Below are 17,942 nucleotides of genomic sequence, written 5' to 3'. Positions count from 1 at the left end.
ATTCAATCAGTTTCATACTGACAGCATTGACAAGGAACCTGTTCTTAAGAGACAGATAATAATTGCTTGAATAACTGTGCTTTAATTTGCATATGCAGACCAACTATCCTGGCTTGTAAAACACTAGAAGGAATTGCGGTGGCAGTGACGTCAAAAAACACATTTCATCGCCAGCAGTGCATTTGATTCTCCAATTTCCTGATTTATTAAAAGCAATCTGGAAGTTAAATAAACAAAGAACTTATGATGAGATAGGATGAAATTATGAACTCGATGAAGCAGAATTGATTCATATGAATGTTTTTATCATGGGAATTTTTAAGCTTTTTATTGTCACCGGCCCTTTTCTTCTTGAATGTATTATATATCTCTAAAAAATGTCACAAATACAGTTTCCTCTTTAGTAAGTGAGAAAACAAAACGTGTGAATCTCTGACAGCAGCATCACAGCGTGATCATGTGACCTTCACAAACAATGGTGAGACATTGAGGGACGTCACACCCAGGAGGAAGAGGAAATCAGTCCTGTCAGAGTAAAGCTTGAGGCCTTTTTACACATACCCAATATGGCGACTCTATAAACCAAAAACCAAATGTGTAAAACAGGAGCATCACTCTCTGTGATCATCATGTGACCTTCATGAGCGATGGTGAGGGAAATCAGTCCTGTCAGAGTTAAGCTTGAGGCCTCTTCACAAACCTTTATAAAATTGATCTGCAGTAGAAAAACATACAGCTGCAGAATCACCAGGTGATGTCAATGAGACTTGTACAGTTAACAGTGAAAATCACAAAAATCCACCTTAGACTACATTATATACATACACTACACTCTAGATTATATCAAAGAATGTATAATGCCAATGGGTCACTCGTATCACTATGAATGGGCGTGGCTTTTGAATTGGGACACAGCTATAACCTGAAATGCTATTTGAGAGTAAGAAGCAACATTTATTGGACAGGTTTCAGTTGAAAGTATGTCAGTGTTATCCAAATGTGACTTTGGCCCGTCATACCTTTTCAATGACTTAAACCGGTCTGAACCAGCAGGAGAATAAAACCACTGATTCACGCAACATAAGCTTAATACGACAAAAACATAAACTTGTTAAGCTTGCAAACTACTTTAATCACTGTATTAATAGTTCTATTTTTATGAGTTTTACAAAATGTAGGGCATATATTTTTTCTTTGTTTAACTATTATGGTACAGTAAATAATACACCACATTTATAACTGTTCTGGCAATATTCATTTTTATTTGACAATTAATGATTAATATACAGACCATATGTTCACAAATCTCTTGAATCAACAAATCAATCAGTTTGACTTCTACCCAGCAGGCACAGGATGTAGACTCCGTCAGTCAGACGTTGAATTTTGGTTGAAAATGAAAATTGGTTTGACGTCTAAATACGTTTGTTTGACGTCAAGCTCCAACGTTGGGCAGACATTGAATTTTGGTTGGAATAAACATCCCCCCCAAAAATTAAACATATTACAATCTTCGCTTATTACTAACAGATATTTCTGTCAGACGTCTACAGAAGCTCTTACTGAGAATTAAGAGGTTTAGATGTTAATGTTTTGTTGAAAATGTTTAGTTCGTCCCCATTATGGTGATCAGTGTTTGCTTTAGTTGTGAAGTTTGACTCTTGACCTTTTAACATTAGTTTTTCTCTTGCTGCTGTAACGGTGTTTGTTATGGCAAGAACTGCAAGAGGAGCTTGACGTCAAACAAACGTTGAGTTAAGACGTCAACTTGACTTTCATTTTCAACCAAAATATGACGTCTTCCTGGCGTCACATTGACGTACTGTGCTTGCTGGGAAAATGACATTTTTGTTTTGTTCTTTTTTTATGGTAAGTCTTTTGTTTTTGATTGTGGATTGCTAACCCTCATCCTTCCCTCATTTGGACTAGAACTTTAAAAAAAAAAAGAGTGTTCATCACAGTGGTCCAAGGCCCTATAGGACTTTTGTCGCACACTTAAACCACGAATTCACCAAAACAAAAACTGACTGGATTTGTGGTTGTGGTTGAAATTTAAAAAAGTAACAAATCCTTCTGTCACGAATTCTACTAACGAGGCAAGTTGTTGGACCCAAGTGCAGTTTAATCAAAAATATCAAAACATAAAACAAAGACTTGGCAATACTCAAAACAAAAGACGTGGCTAAGCATAACTCTCACCTATACAGCAGGTAACAACATCAATAACAGACAAGGACACACGGCAAACATGAGGGCTTAAATACACAGACTAAATGACAAGACAAGTGACACCTGTGAACAGTGATGAGACAATTAGCCAATGACATGACACAACACACAAGGGCATAGGAATCACATGACAATGAAACACATGACAAAACCAGGAAACTGAAAGGACAAGACAAACTTAGAAACATGACAGTAAACGTGATGAACTAAACACATGAAACATGAACCAACACCAAAACACCATGTGACACCTTCCCTCTTGGGTCAATTTGACCCCCTTAGGAATGAATGGAATGTGAGGAATGCTTCAGTAAATTTTACCCCCAAAAATGATAACGTAAGTTGCTCTATATTGAGGACTTGTTTATTGAAATGTTGTTCAGAAAAACATCAAGATTGTGAGTGTAATTTTGTGTAGTATTATAATTATTATATTAATAATCTAGGCGAAATATTTTGTTTTTCTCTAGCAATCTCTCAATGTAATGCTCTTTAACATTTGTTATGCTGCTATGCTGATGTTTTGAATGTCAGAAAAGTGTCAAATTGTACAACTAGAGCCTTATTTCTCTGCCTTTCATTGGAAACAATACTGATACTATGTACAATATGTAACTTTTTTTTGTTTAAAATTTACAAAATGTTTAATAAGCGAATACATCATGAATCCATCTTCCAAAATGTGTTTTTGTTTAAGTTACATAGTGCACCCTTAAGGGTTAAAACATTAAAAAAAATCTAAATGAAATAAGCTTTATACATGATATAACGCATAAAGAAAAATACACTTCAGTGATTACACAATGCTCCATCAATTCATTAACCTTTTGACAATTCATCTACAAAATTATCTTCAAATGACTTTAGTCATAAACTCCTGTCAATCATTCAGGGCTCCACCCCCAAAGAGATGCAAAAAAGCTATCATATATTTCCTGTGTGTTCAAAACACTACAGCCTCTTCTTGTTAGCCTGATTAAGAAAGAAAGAAAGTGAAAACAGTAATGAAATATGTCAATAAAAGCATCAGGAACATTAGCCCTGAGGAAAGGATAATAGTTTGGGTTTTCTCTCCATCTAGTGAGTATTCTTACGTGCTGGAAGATTTTCATACACAGACGTTCAGTTTGGGATTATACTCAACTTGATCAGCCTTTATGAATGAAGAGACAAATAAAAAATAGAATTGTGTTACTTAAATGTCCATATACTTAGTCAAAAGACATTTGATATTTTCTAACAGATATTGAGAAGCATTTAATTCCTTTTGGCTAAAGGTGTAGGAAATCCTCAGTTAAAACACTTACTGTTACGTTCACATACACAAGATCATTCAATTCAACATCACACGCTTGTCGTCTGTCATGATGAAGAACCATCTTTGCCATTAAAGAAAAATCAGAATGGAAAGAATATAAATAATGTCTATAAACAACTCACTAGATAAAGTCACAACCACATTCAGACTTATTTAATCTTTTAGTTACCAGATCAGTAAACAACTGAAAATCACATTATTTTTCTCACCTGAGTCTCCTGTGCATCATTTCTCTTTTTCATCCACCTGCTTCCCGTTTAAAGACAATGATTTGACACAATTACAACCAATCAGAACTTATTTGATGTTTAATTCACAGTTATGATTTCGAACCAATGAGATTCCCTTTAAAGTGCAGTAATCTCAGATAACTTAATCCAGATATTTTAATCAGATCCACAAATTAGTTTGAAGAACCAGATTAGCCAGAGTTCAAATATCACACTCTAAAAAGAAATGTGTTAAAAATGACATATAGTGTGTGTGTGCTCAGGGACACGAGTTCATACTTACATATAATATATATAGATTAAATTGAAATGCATATTTGGCTTGCTGTCCGGGGGGAGGGCTTCGAGCTCGGAATTTGGCCTGAACCCAGAGTACCCCGTGTGTGTAAGTGATTAGAAATAAAAGTGTGGAGAAGGGGTGGTGGAGGGATGATGATAAACTGTCAGCAAACAGAGGTAAGACTGCTGCGTATTTATATATACATATATACATATATATATATATATATATATATATATATATATATATATATATATATATATATATATATATATATATATACATACACACCTCTATTGTTGATTAGCTGAGTGCTCTCCACTTGTGTCAATCATCTGAACATGCTCCTCCCGAACCTTGTTAATGAAACATAATTTCATAAATTCACACTTACATATCATTTATAGAGATTAAATTTAAATGCGTATTTGGCGTGCTGTCCGGGGGGAGGGCTTTGAGCTCGGAATCTGGCCCGTACTGAGAGCCCCCCCCCTAAAGGCTAAAGAGCATAGGCCAGCTGCCTGGCTAAATCCCCCCCAAAGGAGTGCCGAGCTTGGCAGGTTGGCTGGTTGCTTGACCAGGAGAGCCTGTGAGAACGGCTTGCGGCGCCGGGTGGAATGGCCCGGCTGGCCCGGGAATGGGGAGCAGCTGTAATTTGGAACAACCAGTCAGGAGGGATCACACCGTTTCTTGATGGGAGCAATTTGTAGCATCATACGGGTGAGCTCTGCTGACCGATGGGCAAGGAACGGCGAGACTGGATCGAAAGAGAAAACAGGAAAAGAGAAACATGAGTACTCGACCGGGAGATTCTTCGCTGCGTCCGCTGGGAGACCAATGCTCGCTGGACGGAAGAGAGAAATTTAATTTTTGGGAAATTTTCACTTTCCGTGATTTTTGGAAACTTTCTACTTTCCTGAATTTTTGAAAACTTTCTCAATGCATCTTCTGTGAGACCAATGCTCGCTGGATGGAAGAGAGAAACCTAAGTGCTCTACCGGGAGAGTTCTCACTGCATCTTCTGTGAGACCAATGCTCGCAGGATGGAAAAAGAAAACAGGAAGAGAGAAAACACGAGTGTTCAACATATCAGATTTCTCACTGCGTCCTCTGGGAGACCAATGCTTGCTGGACGGAAAGAGAAAAAAGGAAAAGAGAAAATGTGAGAGCTCAACCGGGAGATTTCTTGATGCGTCCGCTGGGAAACCAATGCTCGCTGGAGAGAAGAGAGAACTACGAGTGCTCTACTGGGATATTTCTCACTGCGTCCGCTGTGAGACCCAATGCTTGCTAGATGGAAGAGAGAGAAACCTAATTGCTCTACCAGGAGAGTTCTCACTGAATCCGCTGGGAGACCAACCCAGAGAGTTTTAATCGATTAGGGTTTGGTGGGCTTTTTTATTGTGGAACCGGTTGGTCCTGATATAGCTTTGAAAAGCATCTGAGGATCATCTTCCGAGAGCTTGGATCTTCTGTTGGGAGAGGCCTTTTTGGGATGCTGAGGTTGCCGCCCGATACGGAAAGAGTGGCTTGAGAAATTCTTTGCTGGGACGCCTGACTGTTGGAGAACGGATTTGAGGTGGTTCTAGAACCAAAAGCATGTCACAGGTTTGTTGGATTCATCTGTGAACAGGGGTTCCAGGGGAGATTCAACCTGAGAACTTCTCCATTGAAGATATGCCAGAACGGACTGGTAATGGTTGGATTGGCGATGAGAGGTTAAAAATGTAGATAAAATTACCTTTCTTACTTTGCTTAATCAAATATGAAACTGTTTCCCCATCTAGTACTGATAAGTCTGAGATGGTGGGGTGGATTTTTGGGTCAAATTTGGAAGTGATAGTGAGTTCTGATCATCTAAGAACTGTGAGGATATGTGGAGGTTTATTACAAATCATCTAGTAGGGAAATGAGGTGGGGAATGGTGTAATTGTTCGACAAAATCCAGCAAACGGCTTCTGATAGCATGTTGAATATTTTAGGGCTGCTTTTGCATCCGAAAGTTAAGAGCACTCCGTAAAGGTGCCATGAATCTGGATGGATAGGCATTACTTTGAAAGCAGATGTGATGTCGATTTTGGCAAACCCAACCTAACCTGCAATTTTAATCATATCGATTGCCTGAACTATGGCGTGGTATTTGAGCGAAAATTAGTCGAGAGGGATCAAGCTGTTTATGCTATTAGGAACAGGGAATTGTGCTGGCTGACAGATTGAATATTAGGCTTTTTTTTTTTTTTTTTTACTATCCGAGAATTTTCTTGTAGCCACTCCAATGGGGCTGATACGAAACACGTTAAATGGAGGATTGTCGAATGGGACGATCATGAGGCCTGACTAAACTTCTTTTTTGATCAGATTGTCTATGCCTTCAGATTCTATGAGGGCGGATTGAAGATTATTACAGATGGTGTTATGGGAGAGCAGGCATTCTACGCCAGGTTTAATTCAAAGTCCAGGCACAAAATATTTACAGGAGTCAATAAGTAAATTAATATCTTTTTTTTTTTTTCATACAATAAGCGCATGGGCGCCTCGACAGAAAATACAAATGGGCATGAACCAGCAGAGCTGTCTGATACATTTACCAGAATTCAAATGTTTGCAGGTAGTGTACGTGTAGAAATGCCCTCCTCCATAGGACAGCGCGAGACTGTGGGGGAAAGCTGAACAGATGACTTCGGTAAAAAAGCAATTGAAAACTCGGAAAATGAAAGAATGCGGGATGAATGTGTGTTTGTGTTTTTAAGGGTAACGTTAGCATGAATTCTCAACCTTCTGACTCAGTCACTCATTCACACACATAGTAGTAAAGACACATATCCTACCAAGTCAGCATCATGATGATCACTGCAGCTCCACAAACCACTCCAATTGATATATATAATATCACCGGACGTCCTAAAACCAATACAAACGATTAAAACATCAGAAAAAAAATGACATGCTTCACTTTAAGAGTAAAGTAAATTTATGAGCTGCTCTACCTTTAACATTGACAGTTACAGCGTCTGATCTCTGAGATCCATGTTGATTGTGAGCCTGACAGTAGAAGCGTCCACTCTGTACTGCACTGAAACTCTGTCCAGATCCAACAGCTGAGGTTTCATTCTCCTTAAACCAGCTGAAGTTCAGAGCAGGAGGGTTTGAATCACTGCTGCAGTTCAGAGTCACTGAATCTCCCTCCACTATTACACCAGATCCACACACTGAGACGCTCCTGGGTGGGTCTGAAAAGGACAAATGAAAATGTATATTTGTTTATATATGTATTTGTATTATATTTTATATATGTTTTGTGATTGTAAATCCATTCATTTGATGGTTACTACATTTACTGAACCATCATTAACTCACACATGACGTTTAGAGTCACAGCATCAGAGTATTTCTCTCCATGTTCATTGATGGATCTGCACTTGTATTCTCCACTGTCATCAGAGCTGATCTTTGAGATGCTGTAGATTCTTCCAGATCCTACAATCGTTCCTCCTTTAAACCAGCTGAAGTTCAGAGCAGGAGGGTTTGAATCACTGCTGCAGTTCAGAGTCACTGAATCTCCCTCCACTTTTACACCAGATGGACTGATGGACACTGAGACGCTCTTTGGAGGGTCTAAAACGGACAACAATTAAAGCCATAAATCATCTCATTCAAACACAATCTCCAATTTTTAAAAATAATAAATGAATCTGTACTCACACATGACATTGAGATGAACATCAGGAGAGATGTGATGGTGTCCGTGTACAGCACAGCTATATCTGCCTGCATCCTCTCTTCTGACTGACTGCAGCAGGAGTTCATTGTTTCTGTCTCTTCTCTCAGTTAATGGCTGTGAGTTTCTGGACCAGATGAATGTTGCTCTGTCAGTCAGAGTGCAGCTGCTTTTACATGTCAGACGGACTGAATCTCCCTCTGTCACTCTCTCAGGAGACTCCACCTGAAGATCTGAACACAACACACACATTATATCTAGTGCTGCTGTCATACACTGATTATTATTCAACATGATGCACAGAACAAGAGATAAACCTCACCAAACTCACCTGTGACAGTAAGAGTCACGCCTGGAGCACCAACCCATTTCACACCAGCTTTATCAGTGATGAATCTGAAATAGTACTCGTGTGAATCCTTCAGTGTCACATGACTCAGTCTGACGGTGCAGTTCTGCTGTTTATCTCCCAGATACTGAAGCCTCTGACTGTATTCAGGGTCCTCAGACAGATCTGGAAACTCATCATTAACTTTTACCAGTGTTTTTGTCCAGAACGCGTTCTTGATCTGATGTCCAGTAGGGTATGTATAAGTGCAGTTCATTATCACTGTTGAGTTCTTTAGTGCACAGATGTGTGAAGGACTGTAAATCACATCCTCTTTCTGACTATAAACCCCTAAAAAGTTCACACTAGACAAATTAGCAGCAGCTTGTGCATAAATGCACTACGCAAAACTTCCTGAGCATTTCTGAAGTGTTGCATTGACTCACCGTGAATCATGAGCAGAACGATCAGAGGAAGAGGAGGAGCCATTCTGGCTGACGTCACTATCAACACCTACAACAAATGTACAGTGGATTATTTTTCAGCTTTAATGTCATCATAAAACATAATAAATACTAATGTATTTATTCAAGAAAATGACAGAAACAGTAATTTTTGCACTACATGAGTTTGTAACTTGTAAGCGTCTTTCCTCGCCCCCTTTTGATTGATAGCACATCATAGGCAGTAGAATGCTGCCAGAATGATGGCCTTTATTTTCATACTGAAAAAAAAAAATATTATAAAGCATTATAATATTAGTTGACTTTTGTATTAGTGCACTGCTAATGTTTATAGTAAATACTGAGGCTAGTTGTTACTCTCTGGTGAATATTTCTCATGGCAGGTTTATTTTTTAAAAGCCACTTCCTGTATGGAGACACACTTTAATATATAAGTTTTGGATATAAGTGGATTTTTATCGAGGTGTTCGTGACCAACATACAAAACACTGCGAAAGAAAACATATTTGTGCTTATTGGACTTTTTATTTCAACCATATAGTCACTGAGACACAGCCCTGTGACAACTAGCCCCAACCAATCTCCCATAAATCCCCCAAACTTAAGATATCTGACAGAACATTTATAAAATCATGCTCTTACCCGTTTCACCAACACCCGTGACCAGTGACAGCACTACAAATTATCAGGCTGGGACCAGTATGGGCATATTCACACTGATTGACATGTGATTAACACATTATATTTTAATATGAGCCTATGACACCTCAGCTAGTGCAGATCGAGCAGAAGAAGAGTCTTAGCTGATGACATTAGAGTAAAGGCATTAAAGTTAAATTGAGAGACACTTTACATCAATCAAAGAGAACACAGGACCCCCACCTGTCCCAACCTTATCTCCCCTCCCTGCTGAGTCCTCACCCCGCTCACCCTCTCTTTCTCAGGGACCACACAATCATGCAAATCTCACAGATTCTGCAAGCTGTTTCTGTAAGGTCAATATAAATACTTTTGGTGCGATTGGTAAAGAGTCTTCATTCCCACACCAATAGAACAGGTCAGAATAAAGAAAACAATGCTTGTTCTTCGGGTGTGGGAGATGCACATAAAGATCTTTTGATAAACATTTGCTGTCATCCCCTTCAGATAGGCATGACCATTTGGGCACAAGAAAAGTTCAACCAAAAGCTGCATAAATATTTGGGTGCTGAATGTTTATTGTTCTTTTGTTCTGGGTGAGTATTTAAAGGGAATTGACAAACCACTCAAGGAAGCATCTGTAATCAGAACTTCCCACACTGTTGCGGTGTGTCTCTATTGCCAGGTATGACTCTTTGAACCTTTTTTTATACTATTATTTAGTAATTGTGATTTGTATTATATGCTAATCAGTTGTGTATGATGGATTATTTTTAATTCCTTTATTTTATGTTTTGCCTGGCTAAAATAAACACTAATCTTGATTTATCTTGTATTATTCCGAAATCATTATTTTAGTAATGCCACATGCGGAGTAAGTAGGAGCTACCGCAAATCTCTCTGTTGGGACAGATCACACTGAGGACTCCATAGTGGGAGCATCGAGCCAAGCATGAGAGAAAATCAGATTTCTGACTGACGCTGTTATTATAAGTTGCAGCTCTCGTGGCTATTAATCAAATTACACTTTTTGTTAGGAGTAAACATTTGGGACTCACTTAAAGTTAAAATAGTTCACTCTGCAATCCCCTGTAATATCAGAACTGACTAATTTGTGTTCGTGATCACTAGTGAATCGCGAAATTAGCTTCTGTGCGGATCCGGGTCCAATGGTGGAACGAATATTTGAAAATAAGAGATACTAAGAAAGTCAGTGATCTAAATTACAATACATCACAACTAATCCTTTGATCAGCTGTTAAATTATCAACGCAACAGATTTGATGAAATCCTATACAATTGGAGTCAGATTAAATGATACATGGAGTCTGATTTGAGAAATTGGATCTTCACATTTTAATGAATTAAAGTGACTTTTCCAGAAGCGCCAGAAAAGACATACACGCAGAAGTCCTTCAACCAGTAGCTGAATTTCGAAATTTTAGCCAGTGGGTGGAGCTTACACTCTTGACAGCGCTTCATAGTGTGTTTGAGTTTTCATGTGGACAGAGATTTTTTATTTAATGGAGGAAAAATGCACATACAAATCTGAACAATTGCTATACACAATGTGGACGTCAATGATTTTAGATCAGATTCCATTCGGATACACAAATAATCGGATTTGGACAGATAGTGTGATATGAGCCTGTCATTGAGATTGTTGAGTATACAAATGTTGTGTTCTCTCATGGAACAAGGGCTGCCTCCACGACTTTCGTGACAGTCAATCGCTGCAAACCATTCTCGGGGACAGATGCATTTGAAAAGGATTTCATATCGGCTGGAGGGGCCGGATTCATTGCATCCTTCGCCAGTAGGACTGAGATTTCTGGCCGTAAGACAGGAGCAACCTTGATCATCACAGAGGTGAACTGAATGCCCCTAAACTTGGTGGGATGCTGGGCAAATGGAATCACATAGACGAGTCTGATGGTACGAATGAGCCAGCGAGGCAGGTTGGGAAGAGTTAGCCAGGCTCCCAGTGACTGTACAAGCGGGCATGGAGGGACCAAAAAAATGTACCTGAAGTGGGGTTGCGAGGTGGAGGGCAGGAACCCGACCTAGAAGGCACAGTGTCCACGGCTGGGCAGGGGGTGTGTGAGAAAGAATATCATCCTCGAACCGCATGCGATAGGAGAGGGGGATGAGAGTGGCAAGGCATAGTGTTGCACACTGCTATCCATGCTCTCGTGGGACCCAGAGATAGTGGAAACTGGTCTTTTATTGATAATTTGGATACCATCTCTGGGTCTCCCATCTCAGGGCCACTTGCTTTTGAGTTTTCTGCATGGTTTGGCGGGGGCCTGGGTGGCCTGCACTGCACTCTTTGGCCACCCCACCATCAAGGGTAGTGAGGGGAAGGAGGCATCAGACCTTTTTCAGGCAGAAACAGATTCCATGATCTGGTAACCTCTTCATGCACTTCTGGGAAGAACAGCACTGGAGCGGGGTGCTGAGAACCAGCACAGGCCGCCCTGAGAGACCAATTATCGATGGGATATGGAACTGTAATGCAGTCAAGACCTGCTGGAACTACTTTAGCCATGTGCTTCCCTGAACATAATTGCACAACTTAGAGCATTCGTCAACCAATTGGATTCAAGCATTCAACAGCCCTGTAGTATAAACTAATTTATTGAATGAAATATTAATTCATAATGTTAAAAATTTAAAGTGCAACATTTGTATTCCTACACTGAGCATAGGTTTACAGTGACACAAACAACAACAACACAAATCTAATTGATAAACAATTAGCATTAATTATAAGCAATTATAATCAAACAAGTCACAATGCATAAAGCAAAAATATAATATTCATGATGGTATTATTTGCCAGCCACAAGCCTTTGACTTCCATTTATCCGTTGTCACATTTTTTCCATTTTTCAAAATACTCCAATAAATCATCATCAGACTCTCCTGTCAATCATCCAAGGCTCCACTCACAGTCACATATGTAGACTGTAAAATATTTTGGTGTGCCATCGTCCACTACAGCATATTTCTATTAGCCTGAGACAAAAATGTGATCCATTTACAAAGTTTAACCATTTCGAAATGTTTAAAAGGCACATATCATAGTCAGTCTCCAGTGATGTCAAGAGAAGACTAACAGAGTTGGACAACAAAACTAGCTTTGAAATTAGGGTAGGCTAGAAGAAAATGAGGAACACTTACCACCACATTCTCATACACATATGAGATCTGCTTATGATCAGAGTTCATGCTTTTGGCGTCAGAATTGTTTGTGGGGGACTGAGAGGAAGGAAAAATAAGGAAATATGAGAAGTCCAGGAGTGCTACGATCAGTTCAGTTCATGTTCAGTTTGGCAAACCCTGTATTTGAGCCCATACTGTAGCGAAACAGACTGACCTTGGACTGCAGTTTCTTCCTGCTCATATAGCTGCTTGAAAATAAATCTTATTACATTAAAACAACATAATATTAAACTTCTTAATTAAACATAAAATATAAATTTTAGACTCTTACCAGGTTATAAGAGCAATGATGACAGCAGCTACAACTCTAAATAATAATTAAAAATAAAGAGAAACTGATTAGTTTACCTCCATTTAAAAAGAGCAATACAAGTACATGAATCGTTCTACCTTTAACAGTGACTGAAAAAGACACTGATCTCTGATCAGTCCACTCTGTAGTGCACTGAAACTCTGTCCAGATCCAACAGCTGAAGTTTCATTCTCCTTAAACCAGCTGAAGTTCAGAGCAGGAGGGTTTGAATCACTGCTGCAGCTCAGAGTCACTGAATCTCCCTCCACTATTACACCAGTAAACATCTGCTGCACATTAAGCATCCTTATTTATTTAATTACAGAACATTACATAATAATCGTAATATTTGAACTTAAATGAACTGCTTGTGTTTAAAGAATGATGCAATACTCACACGTGACATTGAGATGAACATCAGTTTAAAGAATGATGCAATACTCACACGTGACATTGAGATGAACATCAGGAGAGATGTATTGGTGTGCGTGTACAGCACAGCTATATCTGCCTGCATCCTCTCTTCTGACTGACTGCAGCAGGAGTTCATTGTTTCTGTCTCTTCTCTCAGTTAATGGCTGTGAGTTTCTGGACCAGATGAATGTTGCTCTGTCAGTCAGAGTGCAGCTGCTTTTACATGTCAGACGGACTGAAGCTCCCTCTGTCACTCTCTCAGGAGACTCCACCTGAAGATCTGAACACAACACGCACATTATATCTAGTGTTGCTGTCGTACACTGATTATCCTGATTTACCAATCCATCTTCCATCAGGATGATCAGTTGTGAATCTGAAATAGTACTCGTGTGAATCCTTCAGTGTCACATGACTCAGTCTGACGGTGCAGTTCTGCTGTTGATCTCCCAGATACTGAAGCCTCTGACTGTATTCAGTGTCATTAGACAGATCTGGAAACTCTTCTGTGTCCTTTTTATCTTTTGTTTTGGGCCAAAACACGTTCTTGAGCTGATGTCCAGTAGGATATGTATAAGTGCAGTTCATTATCACTGATGAGTCATTTAGTGCACAGATGTGTGAAGGACTGTAACTCACATGCCAATTAGAACTAGAAACCCCTGAAACACAGAATTCATCCTGAACAAGTTTTGTGCTATTGTGGAACTTTTTTTTCATCCATTCCTTTTTAAATGTTTCGTAAGAAGACATATACATTATTAGAGTAGTTTACTGTCTGTTTAGATGCTGTTGTATATTAAAGAAGTGTTTATTATATGCAATTATGCCTTGTCGATAGATGTTTTACTTATCCGACTTTATTACATGTTTCCATTTGTTTCCCTTTCCCGTTTGTTTGGACTTTTATATTTTTCAAGTTTCCTGTATTGTTGTCCACCCTGGTTCCCTGCTCTGCCGGCTTCACCCTGGTTCCCTGCTCTACCAGCTCTGCCCTGGTTCCCTGCTCTGCCGGCTCCACCCTAGTTCCCTGCTCTACCGGCCACGCCCTGGTCCCCTGGTCTACCAGCTCCACCCTAGTTCCCTGCTCTACCAGCTCCACCCTAGTTCCCTGCTCTACCGGCTCTGCCCTGATCCCCTGCTCTGCCGGCTTCACCATGGTTCCCTGCTCTACCAGCTCTGCCCTGGTTCCCTGTTCTACCAGCTCTGCCCTGGTTCCCTGCTCTACCAGCTCTGCCCTGGTTCCCTGCTCTACCGGCTCTGCCCTGGTTCCCTGCTCTGCCGGCTCCACCCTAGTTCCCTGCTCTACCGGCTCTGCCCTGGTCCTCTGCTTTCCCTGCTTCACCCTGGTTCCCTGCTCTGCCGGCTTCACCCTGGCTCCCTGCTCTACTGGCTCTGCCCTAGTTCCCTGCTCTGCCGGCTCTGCCGGCTTCACCCTGGCTCCCTGCTCTACTGGCTCTGCCCTAGTTCCCTGCTCTACCGGCTCTGCCCTGGTCCCCTGCTCTGCCGGCTTCACCCTGGCTCCCTGCTCTACTGGCTCTGCCCTAGTTCCCTGCTCTACCGGCTCTGCCCTGGTCCCCTGCTCTGTCGGCTTCACCCTGGCTCCCTGCTCTACTGGCTCTGACCTAGTTCCCTGCTCTACCAGCTCTGCCCTGGTCCCCTGCTCTGCCGGCTCCACCCTAGTTCCCTGCTCTACCGGCTCTGCCCTGGTCCTCTGCTTTCCCTGCTTCACCCTGGTTCCCTGCTCTGCCGGCTTCACCCTGGCTCCCTGCTCTACTGGCTCTGACCTAGTTCCCTGCTCTACCGGCTCTGCCCTGGTCCTCTGCTCTGCCGGCTTCACCCTGGCTCCCTGCTCTGTCAGCTCTACCCTGGTTCCCTGCTCTGCCCTCATTCTCTGCTCTGCCGGCTGCGCCCTTGTTCCCTTTTCTGCCGGCTCCGCCCTAGCTCCCTGCTCTACCGGCTCTGCCCTGGTTCCCTGCTCTGCAGGCTTCACCCTGGCTCCCTGCCTTGTCTCAGTCTCCAGACACACTTCCACCTCAGGGGTCTGGCTCTTCTCCATCCCCTTGTCCACCTCCACTCCACCATCCTCCTGGACTTTTGTTTTGGTTTTTCGCATCTGGAATCTGCTCTAAGTGGGGGGATCTGTTACATGTTCCTTGTTTGTTTGGACTTTTATGTTGTATTTCTAGTTTCCTGTTTCCTGTGTCTAGTTTTGTAGTCCCTTTGTAGTCCTTTTGTGTCATTGGTTCCCCTTGATTGTATCCACAGGTGTGTCTTGTTACCTTGTTAGCTTATCTGTATCCAAATAGCCCTTGTGTTTCCCATGTGGTTTGTTAGGTCTTGTCTTTCTTAAGCTGGCATGTTGTTGCTCTCAGTTCTGTTTTCTTGCAATTTTGTTTTGTAGTTTCTTGAGTTATTTATATTATCTTATTACTTTAATACACCTTCTGCATTTGGAAGCAACTCTCTCTCTCTTGCCTCTAAGTTCTCCAGCATTACAATAATCATGTTGACATACCTGGGCGGACAGATAAAGACTAATACAGCATCATTGCTACACTTTCTTGTCAGTGCAAATCAAGCTATATCCGTTCTGAGCAGAGAAATAACTAAAAGAGGAATATGCTTTAGTTCTTTGCTGAATGCACACAGAACAAAATTAAATAAAAAGATTTTGTAACATGTTGGGGAAAAAAAGATGGCAGGCAGAAAAATGGCAGTTGTCTTTCTTTACAGAGTGACATCGCCAACTACTGGCCTGGCAGCAGAATACAGCGTTTTTAATAGTTTTTGCAGATCTGTGTTAACGGGGATCAACTTTAAATTTTTTGTACATCTTTGCTGTGTAAACATACCCTAAAATTCAAAAACATCAAACTTATGTTTAATAATGCTAGTTGTCACACTTTTACTCCGGTGAATATTTCTCATGGTAGTTTAATTTTTAGTCACTTTCTGTATAGATACACACTTTAAAGTATTGAATATAAGTCTATTAAACTATATAATCTGCCATGATTATATAGTTATCTGTTGTGTAACAGTGTGTAACAAAGAGGATTTTGATCTAGGTGTTTGTATCCAACATACAAAACACTGTGAAAGAAAACATATTTGTGCTGTTGGACTTTCAACCATACTGAGACACAGCCCTGTGACAACTAGCCCCAACCAATCTCCCATAAATCCCCCAAACTTAAGATATCTGACAGAACATTTATAAAATCATGCTCTTACCCGTTTCACCAACACCCATGACCAGTGACAGCACTACAAATGATCAGGCTGGAACCAGTAAGGGTGTTTTCACACTGATTGACATGTGATTCACACATTATGTTTTAATATGAGCCTATGACACCTCAGCTAGTGCAGATCGAGCGGAAGAAGAGTCTTAGCTGATGACATTAGAGTAAAGGCATTAAAGTTAAACTGAGAGACACTTTACATCAATCCATGTAATAATGTTTTCAAACTTGGGAATATCTATATTCAATCAGTTTCATACTGATAGCATTGACAAGGAACCTGCTCTTAAGAGATAGATAATAATTGCTTGAATAACTGTGCTTTAATTTGCATATGCAGACCAACTATCCTGGAATGGGAACAGCTGGATCCGGGATTGTAAAACACTGGAAGGTGTTGCAGTGGCAGTGACGTCAAAACACATTTCATCGCCAGCATCACCAACTGTGCTTTTGATACAATTTCAATGCATTGATTGATTAATAGAAATCTGGTGAAGGAAAACGGATCATTTTGTCAGTGGTCTTGTTCTTGGAAGTGTAATTTTTCTAAACACAAATGCAGTTTCCCCTTTAGTGAGAAAGGCAAGAAAACCAAACGTGTAAAACAGCAGCATCACTCTGTGTGATCATCACGTGATTCATGAGCGATGGTGAGGGAAATCAGTCCTGTCAGAGTTAAGCTTGAGGCCTCTTCACAAATCTGCAGTAGAAAAAACATACGGCTGCAGAATCACCCGGTGATGTCAATGAGACTTGTACACTTAACAGTGAAAATCACAAAAATCCACCATAGACTACATTAAATACATACACTACACTCTATATTATATCAAAGACTCTATATTATATCAAAGAATGTATAATGCCAATGGGTCACCCGTATCACTATGAATGGGCGTGGCCTTTGAATTAGGACACAGCTATAACCTGAAATGCTATTTGAGCGTAAGAAACATTATTAATGGGACCGGTTTCAGTTGACAGTATGTCAATGTTATTCAAATGTGACTTTGGCCCGTCGTACCTTTTCAATGACTTAATTGATTCACGCAACATAAGCTTAATACGACAAAAACATTAGCTTGTTAAGATTGCAAACTACTTTAAACACTATATTAATAGTTCTATGTTTATGATTTGTACAAAATGTAGGGCCTATAGTTTTTCTTTGTTTAACAATTATGGTACAGTAAATTATACACCACATTTATAACTGTTCTGGCAATATTCATTTTTATTTGACAATTAATGATTAATATACAGACCATATGTTCACAAATCTCTTGAATCAACAAATCAATCAGTTTGACTCCTACCCAGCAGGCACAGGATGTAGACTCCATCAGTCAGACGTTGGAGTTTGGTTGAAAATGAAAATTGGTTTGATGTCTAAATAGGTTTGTTTGACGTCAAGCTCCAACGTTGTGCAGACATTGAATTTTGCCCCCCCCCCACCCCCCCAAAAAAAATTACACATATTACAAGCTTCACTTATTTCTAACCAGATTATTACTAACAGATATTTCTGTCAGACTTCTACAGAAGTTCTTATTG

General features: G+C 40.3%; 1 protein-coding gene across 4 annotated transcripts; it reads right to left on the bottom strand.

Moving 5' to 3' along the window:
• Positions 1 to 1,235: 1,235 nt before the first annotated feature.
• Positions 1,236 to 13,384, bottom strand: LOC307123006 (B-cell receptor CD22-like). 4 transcript variants are annotated; one of them, XM_079811374.1, is made up of 14 exons: positions 13,169 to 13,384; positions 12,822 to 13,010; positions 12,703 to 12,738; positions 12,390 to 12,467; positions 8,550 to 8,616; positions 8,107 to 8,454; positions 7,760 to 8,008; positions 7,415 to 7,672; positions 7,045 to 7,287; positions 6,886 to 6,958; positions 3,757 to 3,796; positions 3,537 to 3,608; positions 3,324 to 3,382; positions 1,236 to 3,201 (listed from the first exon to the last, which is right to left on the bottom strand). In XM_079811374.1, the coding sequence occupies exons 1-13, from the start codon at positions 13,271 to 13,273 to the stop codon at positions 3,338 to 3,340; spliced, it is 1,803 nt and encodes a 600-aa protein (XP_079667500.1). In that variant the 5' UTR covers positions 13,274 to 13,384; the 3' UTR covers positions 1,236 to 3,201; positions 3,324 to 3,337. The 4 variants fall into 4 exon arrangements, with proteins under 4 accessions (XP_079667500.1, XP_079667502.1, XP_079667501.1 ...); XM_079811376.1 differs by lacking the exon at positions 13,169 to 13,384 and adding an exon at positions 12,586 to 12,619 and having other exon boundaries at positions 12,822 to 13,008; XM_079811375.1 differs by lacking the exon at positions 13,169 to 13,384 and adding an exon at positions 12,586 to 12,616 and having other exon boundaries at positions 12,822 to 12,978.
• Positions 13,385 to 17,942: the final 4,558 nt, after the last annotated feature.

The sequence above is a fragment of the Gobio gobio genome (assembly GCF_949357685.1).
Source record: "Gobio gobio genome assembly, chromosome: 3".
In the NCBI taxonomy this organism is placed as follows: domain Eukaryota; kingdom Metazoa; phylum Chordata; class Actinopteri; order Cypriniformes; family Gobionidae; genus Gobio; species Gobio gobio.
The sequence above is the reverse complement of the archived record's forward strand: the minus strand, read 5'-3'. Positions and strand labels throughout refer to the sequence as shown.

What these genes read in the sequence shown, in the direction of transcription:
- LOC307123006 (XM_079811374.1), bottom strand. Translation starts at nt 13,273, where the DNA reads ATGAACTCCTGCTGCAGTCAGTCAGAAGAGAGGATGCAGGCAGATATA. An exon ending in CGTGACTCTTACTGTCACAG is followed by an intron (nt 8,009 to 8,106) that starts GTGAGTTTGGTG and finishes TGTTGTGTTCAG; the next exon opens with ATCTTCAGGTGGAGTCTCCT. An exon ending in ATGATGCACAGGAGACTCAG is followed by an intron (nt 3,609 to 3,756) that starts GTGAGAAAAATA and finishes TTAATGGCAAAG; the next exon opens with ATGGTTCTTCATCATGACAG.